Raw genomic sequence first — 13,583 nt, 5'->3', positions numbered from 1 at the left:
CTACCGCCCACCTAGAATCCTGAAACGCCCACTAGTGGGTGGTAGGGACCAGGTTGACAACCCCTGGTGTAGACAATGCTGAACTAGAAGTCCCAATGGTCTGGTTTGGTATAAGGCAGCTTCATATGTTCCTAAAATTAAGATCCAAAGGCCAGGGTGAAAAGACGGGTTTTGCCTGGCACCTAAAAACAGCCAGTGATGCTGCCAGACATGCCTCCATGGCAGGGCGGAGAGCATCCCATAAATGAGGGGCCACTACTGAAAAGGCTTTTTCTCATGTTGCCACCCTCAGCACACAAAGAAGGGCCTCCGATGAAGAACACAGGGTCCATGTTGGGAGAGGCACTCTTGAGCTATTGGGGAGCCCCATAAGGTTCAGTCCCCAATGATATCTCCAGGCCAGAAAGGGAGACAGCCCTGTCCAAAACCTTGGAGAGTCACTGCTAGCCAGTGTGAACAATATTGAGCTAGATGGACTAAAGTCTGGCTCTGCATATGGCAGATTTTGGTGTCATATTCAAATCGGCCCATAATTCTGAACCATGAGGACTGGAATCTTGCTTTATTTTAAGAGTGAAGCTATAGCTCAGTGGGAGAACATCTGCTGTGGATGCAGAAGGTCCCAGGTTTAATCCCCAATGGCATCTCTAGGTAGGGCTGCGAGAGCTCCCACCTGAAACCATGGAGCAACTGCTGCCAGTCAGTGTAGGCAATACTGAGTTAGATTGCTATGCCTTTTACGGAGTCAGAACCACTGGCCCATCTAGCTTAGCATGCCAATGAGGCACCTTCTAGATGTTATGGACTACAACTCCCATCAGACCCCTCCAGCATGTCCTGCAGACAGGGATGGTGGCAGTTGTCTTCCACAGCATCTGCAAGCACTGCTTTGGCTACTGGCTCCCTACATCTCCCAGCAGTGTCCCTCCAGAATTTTAAACCATTTTGAACCTGGGACCTTCTGAATGCAAAGCAGATGCTCTAACCCAGGGGTCAGCAAACTTTTTCAGCAGGGGGCCGGTCCACTGTCCCTCAGACCTTGTGGGGGGCCGGACTATATTTTGGAAAAAAATATGAATGAATTCCTATGTCCCACAAATAACCCAGAGATGCATTTTAAATAAAAGCACACATTCTACTCATGTAAAAACATGGTGATTCGTGGACCGTCTGCAGGCCAGATTTAGAAGGCGATTGGGCCAGATCCAGCCCAGTCTTAGTTTGCCTACCCATGCTCTAACTGCTAGGCTATGGCCTTCCTGCCACCTCTCACTTCCCCCAGACAGTGACAGAGGCAGGACCCGGTTTGCTTGCTTTCTCACCAGGACGCAGCTGCTACCCTCCTCCACTGCTCGTATGTTGACCTTTTCCTTTCAATGCTACCACACCCTTTGATTAAGGCCACAAGTCTCCTTATTTGTGCAGAGCTGGTGTGGTCAAATCCACCAGCGGAGGCTTTGCTGTGTTTACAAGAAAAGGAAATCTGAGTGAAGCCTCAGTTGCAAGAAGTGGAACAGGCAACTGTGAAGATGTTGCAGCCTCATGGTTGCTGGTGTTTGTTTGTATAGCACCATCCAAGGACACAGAAGAAAACACAAGCAAAGGAGACATCTTCTTGTCTTGAGCCCCTTGCAATTCAGAATTCAAGAGCGGAGGAGACAACTGAATGAGGGAGGGAGGAGTACAGAAGGAAGGGAGGAAGGGAGGAAGGGGAGAGAATTAAAAAGGGATGCAGAATTCAGGCAGAGGTGGTGGCAAGCTCACATCAGTGATGGTGCCCAGCTGAATTTAAGGATAATTGAACATCTGAGGAATAAGGAGATCCAGGATTTATAGAATCATAGAATTGTAGAGTTGCAACGGACCCTCAGGGGTCCTGTAGTCCAACCCCCTTCCTCAGTTACAGGGAGGGAATAGGGAAGGAAGGGTTCCAGTGCTGCCTCTCCAACAATACAATTGGGGTACAAGAAATATGGCATACAGGAGATCCAGTTCCCAAGGCAGCTACAGAGCCAGTGTGGTGTCGTGGTTAGAGTGCCAAACTAGGACCTGGAAGACCAGGGTTCAAATCCCTACGCAGCCCATGAAGCTCACTGGGTGTGACTTTGGGCCAGTCACTGCCTCACTAACCTACCTTGCAAGTTTGTTGTGGGGATTAAATGAGATGGGGAGATCCATGGACACCATGGGGGGGGGGGGAGAAGGTGGAGTATAAATGCAAGCAATAAATAAATAAGAATAAGCAGAAAGAACAGCAGAATCTATTGCCCTGGTTTGCCCTTCCCAGATTCACCTGAGTTGCCCTTTGAGCTTTCGCTCTGCAACAAGGAATGCTCGAAAAAAGTGACTTTTTCGTACAAAGTAAGAGCTGGACTTTTCAGAGGGGGGTGGAAGGTTCTCACGAGGGGTGGGGTGGAAGAAATGCTGTTCCCTCTCAGGATGAAATTGCTGTTGGGTGGGGGGGATCACATGGATCGGGCCTAGGAAGACCTCTAATGGTCACTGTGTAAATTACAACCTCCCCTTAAATGGTTTATTTATTGAATTTTTATCCCACCTTTTTAACTATCTGTGGCTTTTTTTAGAGTGGGTGGGATGCTTTAATGCATTCTACCTCCTGGTTTTAATGTTTGCATGTTTTTGTTTTGGGTAAGTTATTTTGTAAGTCGCTTAGAGTTGCCATGGCAAAATATGGCAGCTAATGAATCTACTTAATGATAATAATTCTGCAGAGTAGCTTGCTGGGGCCACTGCAATGGAGATGGTGGAAGGAGAGATCTTAGAGGAGTTGATGGATGTAAATGAGGTGGGACAGGAACTCATCAGGTCTCAAGCCCACAATCCTCTAGGTGTCTGATGGCATGTAGGGGTTTTTAGATGGTCAGACTAGGGCCTGGGGGAGACTAGGGTTCAAATCCCCGCTTGGCCATGAGGCTCACTGGGTGACCCTGGGCCAGTCTCTGCCTATCAACCTACCTCACAGGTTTCTTGTGGGAACTAAATGAAGAGGGGGAGAGCCATGTGTGCTACCTTTAGCTCCTTGGAGAAAAAAGTGGGATATTAATGCAACCAAAGAACAAAGAAATAAATATAATTTTTCAGGCGGAAGGCAGGGGAGAATCTAGTGTGTGTTCAGAAATAAACAGCAGCAGAAACCTATGTGGTGTCCCATTAAAGGAGGTGAAATGCATGATATCCTGATGGCAGGTGAAGCACAATGTATTGAACCCCATTTTGGGACCTAAAGTCTCTCCTTCTGATTCTCTCTCCACCAGCCTGCATGATGAACGTCCACAAACGCTGCGTGATGAACGTACCAAGTCTCTGTGGCACGGACCACACTGAGCGCCGGGGCAGGATACACATCACAGCCGAAATTGAAAACGAGGTCCTCACCGTCGTAGGTGAGTCTGGGAGTGGGTGGTTTGCTTTGTGGTTCCTTGAGGGAAAGTTCAGGAGCAAAAACATCTTGCCTCCCTCCTTGCCTTCCAAAGAGCTTTTGGCACTTCGAATCCATGTGACGGGGTGAGCTCCCGTTGCTCTGTCCCAGCTCCTGCAATCTAGCAGTTTGAAAGCACACCAGCGTGAGTAGATAAATAGGTACTGCTGTGGCGACAGGTAAACTGCGTTTCCATGCACTCTGGCACTCATCACAGTGTCCTGTTGCACCAGAAGTGGTTTAGTCATGCTGGCCACATGACCCGGAAAGCTTTTCAGCATGAAAAGGGAGCTTTTTAGCCAATGAGAAGTCTTCTCACCCTTTGTGCCCATTGGAGCCAATCGGAGTGAAAGGAAGTGAGTCAACCACTGAGGATGGGCTCCTAGGGTCACTCCTAGGGAGAAGGTGCACAGGAAGAACACCGAGGAGGAGTTGTTGTGTATGCTCCAAAGCTAAGCACCTAGGAACACCAAAAAGATGAGGAGATTCAACTTTAAGAGAATGGGGTGCAAGTTCTGTTTGCTACGAAGGAAAACACAACTTGAAGTGTCTCTGAAATTTGATATTGGAGCATTCCAAATAATTTGCCTGTGGATGTGCACAGAAAATGTGGAGAGTTGCATTGTTCTTTGCAGGGCACCCCTAATTATTATTATTATTGTATATTTATAACATTATTGCGTCATCTCAGAGTATTGCATAATCTTAGAAAGGGCATGGCTGTGACTACACTTCTGAACATAACGCTAGTAATCAAGGACTGACAGCTCATTTGACATGCATCAAAATTTAAATGAGCATGAAACTCACCAGTGGGTCAAGAAAAAATAACCCAATCATTTCACGTCCCAAAATAGCTCCAAAGTTGAAATTAGTACCTAGCAATTCTCCCCTGTCAGAAAAGATAACAAGAAGCCTTCTTATGCCTCAACCTCAACAGCCAGCAAGTCCTCTCAAGAGTTCTTCTTCTGGATGAAGGCTCCCTTATGACGTCTCTCAGAGCTGGGGGGGGGGGGGCAAGGCAGGTAAAAGCAGGCCACTCCCTGACGAACTGCATCATGATGGCAACACTGAATATTCTACACTTTAATTTCTTTGGAGGGTGAGAACTATTTATTTTAGCAAAGCAGAAACTTAACATTTCAGTTGTCCAAACATTCACTTGCCCACTGTCAATCATGTTTTGTTCCATTACTTCTCCCTGGTCCTGAGTGCTGCTTTGGCACCTTTTTTTATTTTACTTATTTTACTTCTACTTCTTCCTCCTCCTTAGAGGAGGCATGGAGAAGAATTTCATTTGGTCCCTATTTTTAGGCACACAATTTGCACCTCCCAGACTAATACACAGATTGGAGCATAATTATCCTTCAGATTTTGCAATATAGATTTTTGTGATACCAAAATGCTTTGAAATGTGTGTTTTAGGTTAATAGATGTTTATAAATGCATACACTGAGATACACATGGAAAAATGCATACTTAGGTACCTACACAATACACTTATGAATAAATGCCTATGACTCTGAGGTGGGTGGGTCCATCCCTCAATACCACCCACGAAAGGTCCATGCTGTGATGGAGTGCTGGCACAGTCATAATTTGCTGTGCACTGAGCTCCCAGAGGACGGGCGAGTGCATTGTGAGTCAGGAAACAAATATTTTTACAAGGAATGTTTAACAGTCATTGAAAGGGGGAGTTTTGGCTCATCTCGGGGGGGGGGGCAAACATGATAAACAAAAGCTGCAAAGCATGTTTCTGAGGTAGTAGTGCTGTACCCAAGCCAAGGGAGGAGTCATGAATTGCTGAGTCAAGGCAAAGCAGACTGGCTGGCTCATCTTGAATCATCTCCAAGAAATGGCAGTTGTAAGTCTGGCAATTGCTGAATTATACAGCAATTGCTGCTGTTCTTTTTTTCAGTGCATCTGAAATTACAGCATGTAATTTCATAGATCTGTAGAGTTAGAAGGGATCTCAAGGGTGACATCTAGTCCAACCCCCCGCAATGCAGGAATTGCAGCTGAAGACTCTCAGACAGGTGGCCATCCAACCATGGCTTGAAACCCTCAAATGAAGGTGATCCGCCACCTTCCAAGGTAGTCAGTCAGCTCTTACCTTCAGGAAGTCCCTCGGTTTACCACAAATGCATCCACCCACAAACCTCATTTTTTAATAAAATAAAAAAGGAGGTGCCATAAGTTAGAGCATCTGGCTTGCATGCATAATAATAATAATAATAATAATAATAATAATAATAATAATAATACATATAAAAACATTGTTGTTGTTTAGTCGTTTAGTCGTGTCCAACTCCTATCTTCCACTGCCTCCCGCAGTTTGGTCAAACTCATGCTGGTAGCTTCAAGAGCACTGTCCAACCATCTCATCCTCTGTCGTCCCCTTCTCCTTGTGCCCTCCATCTTTCCCAGCATCAGGGTCTTTTCCAGGGGGTCTTCTCTTCTCATGAGGTGGCCAAAGTATTGGAGCCTCAGCTTCAGGATTTGTCCTTCCAGTGAGCACTCAGGGCTGATTTCCTTCAGAATGGATAGGTTTGATCTTCTTGCAGTCCATGGGACTCTCAAGAGTCTCCTCCAGCACCATAATTCAAAAGCATCAATTCTTCAGCAATCAGCCTTCTTTATGGTCCAGCTCTTACTTCCATACATCATATAAAAACATAGTAAAACATTAAACATTAATGCCTTCCCAAGTTCAGTCTCCCATATCTCCAGGTAAGGCTGAATGTAAATCCTGGACAGCCACTGTCAGTCATTGTAGACAGTACTGAGCTACAGATGGAACAATGACTCTGTGTGAGGCTCCTGCCTGTGTTTAGTCCTCCATATTGTGGAGTTGATTGGGAAGTGTGGGTTTATTTCACATGAATAGTACTGTCTTTCCAGAGCAGCCTTTCTGAGCTTGCTGCCTTCTAGATATTTTTGATTTACAACTCCATGCTGGCTGGGACTGATGGAAGCTGTAGTCCATAACGTCTGGAGGGCACCAGGTTGGGGAAGGGCTCTTCTCAAGCATTCCCTCTGGTCTTTTGGAATTTTGTTTTCCAGGAAAACACTAGGTTGCCTTCTGCAGAACGAAGCCTCTCTCTGGGAGGTACAGATGTATCTAGAGTGCTCTCTTGTGGCATCGGAAGCAAAGAGCATGTGTAAAGCCAGGAAATCCAAAGGCCTGTGTTCAAAAGGACAGAAAGCATGTCTCATCTATGGTGAATCTTCAGAGGGATTTGTGGGTTAGTCATGCGGCCAATCTGGATGCCTAGATCAAGGGCGTTTTTCAGCCTAGCCCTAGAACTGGAAGCCAGCCCAAAAAATTTGTGATACCCACCCTTGGCACTAGAAATTGAGAAGGTCTGAATACCAGTTGCTGGAAAGTGCAGGAGGGGAGAGTCATGATGTGCTCTAGGAGTCTTGGTTGACCACAAACTTGACATGAGCCAACAGTGTGACGCGGCAGCTAAAAAAGCCAATGCAATTCTGGGCTGCATTAATAGGAGTATAGCATCTAGATCAAGGGAAGTAATAGTGCCACTGTATTCTGCTCTGGTCAGACCTCACCTGGAGTACTGTGTCTAGTTCTGGGCAGCATAGTTCAAGAAGGACACTGACAAACTGGAAGGTGTCCAGAGGAGGGCAACCAAAATGGTCAAAGGCCTGGAAACGATGCCTTATGAGGAACGGCTAAGGGAGCTGGGCATGTTTAGCCTGGAGAAGAGGAGGTTAAGGGGTGATATGATAGCCATGTTCAAATATATAAAAGGATGTCACATAGAGGAGGAAGAAAGGTTGTTTTCTGCTGCTCCAGAGAAGCGGACACGGAGCAATGGATCCAAACTACAAGAAAGAAGATTCCACCTAAACATTAGGAAGAACTTCCTGACAGTAAGAGCTGTTCGACAGTGGAATTTGCTGCCAAGGAGTGTGGTGGAGTCTCCTTCTTTGGAGGTCTTTAAGCAGAGGCTTGACAACCATATGTCAGGAGTGCTCTGATGGTGTTTCCTGCTTGGACTCGATGGCCCTTGTGGTCTCTTCCAACTCTATGATTCTAGGTCCTGTTAGTAGGATTCCCCCTGGGGCTTCTGGTTGGCCACTGTGAGAACAGAATGCTGGACTAGTTGACCCGTTGACCCGATCCACCAAGCTCTTCTTAGGTTCTTATGGTCTTGCATTTGAGTCCTGCTTGTGGGTCTCCCACAGGCATGTGGTTTGCCACTGTGAAAACAGGATGTACAGTGGTACCTCTGGATGCAAACATGATCTGTTCCGGAGCCCCATTCGCATCCTGAGTAGAACGCAACCCACGTCTGTGTGTGTGCGGCTCGCGATTCGCCGCTTCTGCGCATGCATGTGATGTCATTTTGAGCAGCTGCACATGCGCAAGTGGCGAAACCCAGAAGTAACGCGTTCCATTACTTCCGGGTCACTGAAGAGCGTAACCTGAAAACACTCAACCTGAAGCATATGCGGGTGGCGCTGTGGGTTAATCCACAGAGCCTAGGACTTGCCGATCAGAAGGTCAGCAGTTCAAATCCCCGTGATGGGGTGAGCTCCCGTTGCTCGGTCCCTGCTCCTGCCAACCTAGCAGTTCGAAAGTACAGTGGTGCCTTGCAAGACGAAATTAATCCGTTCCGTGAGGCTCTTCGTATAGCAGTTTTTTCGTCTTGCGAAGCAAGCCCATTGACAGCTTAGCGGATTAGCGCTATTAGCGGTTTAGCGGCTTTTAGCGGATCAGCTGATAAGCGGCTTAGCTGCTTAGGAAAAGGGGAAAAGGGGGGGGGACCCGCAGGAACTCGCAAGACATTTCGTCTTGCGAAGCAAGCCCATAGGGAAATTTGTTTTGCAAAGCGCCTCCAAAACGGAAAACCCTTTTGTCTAGCGGGTTTTCCGTCTTGCGAGGCATTCGTCTTGCGGGGCACCACTGTATGTCAAAGTGCAAGTAGATAAATAGGTACCGCTTCAGCGGGAAGGTAAATGGCGTTTCCGTGCACTGCTCTGGTTCACCAGAAGCGGCTTAGTCATGCTGGCCACATGACCCGGAAGCTGTACGCCAGCTCCCTCAGCCCATAAAGCGAGATGAGCGCTGCAACCCCAGAATCGGTCATGACTGGACCTTTACCTTATGACTGTACTGAGTTATCATCCCATTAATGCAAGGATTTATGTTTGTGCAGCAGGACTCTCCCCTGTCTCCTTCTCCCATGCACCCCCTAAAACTGTTCTAGGGGGTTCCCCCAATCCTCTAGAGCAGATTTGGGGAGGGCAAGGAATGTGCAGGGCGGGGGGAGTCCCATTGCACAAGTGGAAATCCTTGCACTGATGGGGAATGGTTACTTAGTGCTGTTTTGGATACAAATCGGTATAGGGATTCAAATTGCAATGCAATAAAATACAATATAACAAATAAAAGAAGCAGTAAAGATACAGTTAAAGCATCTAGCACTGTGCAGTACAATTGCTACAATTAAAAAAAATCATTAAGTGGTCCAGCCAGAGCCTCAGTGATTTTCGTCTGCGGGAGGGAAAGTTTGGGACCTGCAGATATAGCATGGTATCTAAGCCACCCTTAACTGACAGAGATCTGAACATGATTTACAATCATGTTTTAAAGCAAGAAAATTCAATATAAGCTTGAAACCAAAATTAAAAGTCAGGCCACATCAATGCATCAGATGAATATCCATCAGCTATAGCTGGCTCAGAGGCAGAGCATCTGCATGGCATGCCTCAAGTCCCAGGTTCAATCCCTGACAGTTCCAGGAAAGCCTGGAAAGCTGCTGCCAGTCAGTGCAGACAGTACTGAGCTACATGGACCAATGGTCTCGCTCAGTGTAAGGCTGATTTCATTATTACTAATGACACTATTGATCACAAATAATTTCTCCCCACCAAAGGTCTGGGTGAAGACCTAAGTTTTTAATGGGCACCAAACCCAAATAAGGAAGGCAGCAGACATGTCTGAAGTCAGGGAGGAGACACCACAGTGTAGATTGTATCCCATTTGATCCAAGTCACACCCACCTGCCCATCAGCTGATGTCGCTCTGATGGGCAGGGGACATCAGCTGATGGTCAGAGGGTGGGGTCAATTCTATCTTAGCTGCATGTGCCAGTTCCCCACAGGAAACTGGTGCACTCAGTCAACACAGTCTGTTTTAACACACACACACATCATCTGCTGATGAGCAGGGGTCAAATACTATCCAGCTTGGCAGGAGTCAGTGCAACCCCCTTCCTGAATCAGGTAGCCAACACTAAAAAAAAATCCAGTTCCAATACAAACACCTTCCATCCTGCAGGATTCACAGACTCATAGAATTGTAGCATTGGATGCGGCCTCAAGAGTCATCTAGTTCAAACCCTTGCAATGCAGGAATCACAACTAAAGAATTGGTGTTATATGATGCAATTAGCTGTGATGCGCCAAACTCAGGCAGCTGCACTCTACGCTTCTTGCAGCTTCTAGTCTGCCTTCAAGGGGAGCCCCATGTAGAGTGCATTGCAATGATCTGATCGGCAGGTTATCATAGTGAGTTGGATTACATTTTCTTTAATTCAAAAGTAAGAAATTGTACATCTTTCTGCTTTGTTGCATCAACTGATGTGGCTAAAGGGTGAAGATTAGGATGATTGCTGAGTTTGGCGAGAGCTGGGGTGCTCTGGCAGTGGAAGTGAGGCTTGCAGTACAGCAGCGGAAGTGGGAGCAGGGTGCAGCAATGAGTGGGGGCAGAAGACAGCAATTTCTGTTTCATCTCAGGTGGCAAAATGGGAACAGGCTGCTAATGGGAACACCTACAACTCTGATCAACCCCAACCAACGTGGCTGGACAATGCTGGGGATGATGAAAATTGCATTCCGAAACATCTGGAGGATGCCAGGTTGATGAAGGCTGCCAATGACAATTAAGAACCCCCTCTGGTTCTCCATGCTCAGTTTTCGCTGGGGAATCAATTCATCACTCCTGAAAAAGGGGCAACAAGGAGACCCTTTCACCACCTTTAGCAAGCCTGCGTGTGAAAACAAAGTAACACAGCGTGCTAAGGAATATCTAACCATTGACTAGTCACTTAATCGGCCACTAGTCCCTATGACTTAATTAAGGGGTGACCTTGAATGCCCAACATTTGTGATTAAGAAAATGACTCACTTTGTGGTGCAGTCGCAATTTCAGCCTGTAGATGGCAGTGCTTGACTTCCAGAATCTTTTAGGGCTTTGATTGCCTGGCGTTTGATTTCAAAAGCCACCAGAAATGGCTGGTGTTATAGCAGGAATCAAGGTCGTGTTGTAAGGCTTTGGAAAGAAAGCACCCCACCCCCACCATCTCTTTGATGCAGGCAGCTTCTCTCGGTGACTTAAGATCAGCCGAGGAGGAATCTTCTAAGCTTGCCTGTGTGTCATCTGATTTGCTTTTCTTGTTACAAATTCCTTATTACCAATTCCTTCATAAATATAGAATGTGGTATCTACGTTGTCAGAAACCCCGGCTTCCTCCTGCCCCTGAAGGTCGCGGATCAGCATTTGAAAATGTTTTAGCTGCATCTGTTGACTTCAGAGGGGAAAGACTAAACCAGGGAACGAATAACAAAGAGCCTTGTGGTATCTTAAAGATGACTCAACTTATTGTGGCAGAAGCTATGAAATCTCTTGCTCTTGCTGCAATCCACTAACACGGCCACCTCTCTGGAAATCATTTGCACATTCTTCAGGACCTTGGACAGTAACTGTGATCTGTGCCTTGTTCCCTTCTTGTCTCATTCCCAGTTTCCCTGAGATCTCTGCTATCATGCTTGTCAGAGCAAGGAAGTTATAGTTATTGCTGGCCCCCAAAATAAACCTGAGACTAAGAGAACCAAGTGTTCAGAATTCTATTTTTCCCTTTATGTGTGTTTGTGGAGATTATGCCTAATTTCTAAACTACAGTTCACAGGATTCTTTTCGAGGGAGGATGTGCTTTGAATGTGATCCCAAAGTCAGCTGCTGGAGCAAGTTATCTGCTTGGAGCTGTCCAACTTCCTGCAACTTCAGCTTGACCCTGTCTCCTTCCTGACACCTGCCTAGGCCATTTATCTCGCCCCCACTCATGGTCAGGAGAGGATAGCCTAGTTTATGCAAGCATTTGGCTCCCTTCCCATTTAATTTGATTTAGGTGTGTGGAAACAATCATGGAAACGAACCCTTAAGGTTCTTCTCAAAGTGTGGTTTTAAGGATTCCTTCCAACCCTTCTCCAGTTTGGATCATGGTCTAGGTTAGAGAAGGACCGTCTTTCACCTTGAAGATGTACAAATCCCAAGGGATACTGCAGTGGGTGCTCTGATGCGTTGTGGAGCATTTTGTGGTGATGTGGAGGGAGAAGTCTCCTCCTTCTCTAGACTCTCGTTGGTGCCATTGCCAGCACATCCTCCAGAGTTAAATGCAAGCAGAAGTGGAAGATTGGGAGGAGGCGTTGGGGATGGGTGAGAGTCCACTGTGTCTCACTTTCCAAGTTCTTAGGAATTGGTTCAAGTGATGAGTTGATTTCACTTTGACTTTGATGTGTGGGGAGAGGAATTGGCTCATTTCCAGTTGAAATGGAGGATCAGCTGGTTGTTCTCACTTAATCTAATTGTATTAGATTTGGATTTGCTCTGTTGCTCTGTTACAAATGGTTAGTATTTTGAGGTCTTTTGTGAATTGTAGTTATTGCAAACCACCTTGAGTGCTCTGTATAGGAAAAGAAGGCCAGGGTTAAAATATTGATACACAAATCCAGAAACCATCTTGGGAAATGCTCCTTGACTGCTGAGCCACACAGTTCGAAATCCACACATTCCCATATTTCAGGGGAAGGGAATCCAACTGCAGAACATCCAGTCTATTCTAGTTCCACCAAAATGTCACCAACACAGCCCGGAGTCACTCCTTATTACTTCACAAATCCCAAGGTTGATCCCATGAAACTGTCGGTTGCTTGAAGCAACACATGGAAGAAATGCATCACTCTTGGTTTTTGTTCCGTGTCCCTAGGTTGCTGGCCATTTTGCCACCCGGCATCATTCTGAAGGGCAAATCCATTTGGCAGTTCAAGGTTAATCTGTCCCTTTCTCACGTGGGATTGGTTCTTCCTGCACAGACCTGATACTTGCTAATTGAATGAGTTGATGAAGTGAGTCGTTGGCCCAAACTGGAACAAATTATGCAGCAATTAGATAAACAAGCTAGAAATGCATTAATTAATGTGCACCGGCCCAGGAAGATGCTGCTGTAAGAAGGGCGGTGCATTTTCCATTATAAATATATGTGCAAATTTATTCTTCTGCAGTGTATTAATTACATGTTATAAGGAATGGTGGCACTAATCTTTCTTCCACTTGCTTCATGGAACTGACTCAATCTTCAATGCCCAGATGGGGCCACCCTCACATAATACCACTGCTAGGAAGAAGGGGGAGGCGATAGACTACATTGGCTGAGTTCTATCTCCTGTTGTTGTTTTTCTGGATCCATTTCAGGATCTTATCCCTCCCTGGGACTTTGCATCATCACCTTCAGTTGCCCCAAGGTGACAGTGGGAGGCTGCCTCACAGTTTGGGAATAACTGCCCCAAGTCATGAAGGTGTTCTGTGACGTGCTTTTCCTTGCCTGTTGATTTAGGCTGTCATATTGGGTACATGTGATTGACTTCATGATGCACTAAGCAGAAGTTGACCCTGGGGAGTTAGAAGTTGCAGATTTGGAAAGCACTGGCTCCTCTGTTTTTTGGAATAAAGAGCAATGATGTAGAATAAGGCAGCCTCAATTCAGCTGGCAGTGGTCAGGAAGAAAAGAGGAAATATGGCTCATGTTAAACTGCCAACTAGTCTCTATTTCCATAATGGAAACTGAGGCTGACAGCTGTGAGCCAGTCATAGAGGACCTGCTAAGCTGGGGTTTGCATCCCCACTCTGTGTCCGATTTTCTACCCATGTGTCTGTACTTTGTATGTTTGAATGGAGGAGATAATTGATCCTCTGCAAACAGGTGTGTCAGTGCAAAATATCCAAATTTCACATCTACACTCATGGGGTCTAAACTGGAGGTGACTGTCGAGGAATGAGACCTTGGGGTCACAAGTTGATAGCTTAATGAAGACCCTGACCCTGTGTGCAGTGGCTGTG

General features: G+C 46.3%; 1 protein-coding gene across 2 annotated transcripts in view; it reads left to right on the top strand.

Moving 5' to 3' along the window:
* PRKCB (protein kinase C beta) overlaps positions 1-13,583 on the top strand; it is a 191,039-nt gene that overhangs the window by 99,517 nt on the left and 77,939 nt on the right. For both annotated transcript variants that reach the window (XM_079952777.1, XM_079952776.1), the window contains exon 5: positions 3,276-3,404. In XM_079952777.1, coding sequence (XP_079808903.1) covers positions 3,276-3,404 — 129 coding nt within the window. The remainder of the gene's footprint in view (positions 1-3,275; positions 3,405-13,583) is intronic.

This window comes from Podarcis cretensis (genome assembly GCF_951804945.1).
Source record: "Podarcis cretensis genome assembly, chromosome: 14".
NCBI lineage: Eukaryota > Metazoa > Chordata > Lepidosauria > Squamata > Lacertidae > Podarcis > Podarcis cretensis.
This window is presented reverse-complemented; position numbering and strand designations above follow the sequence as displayed.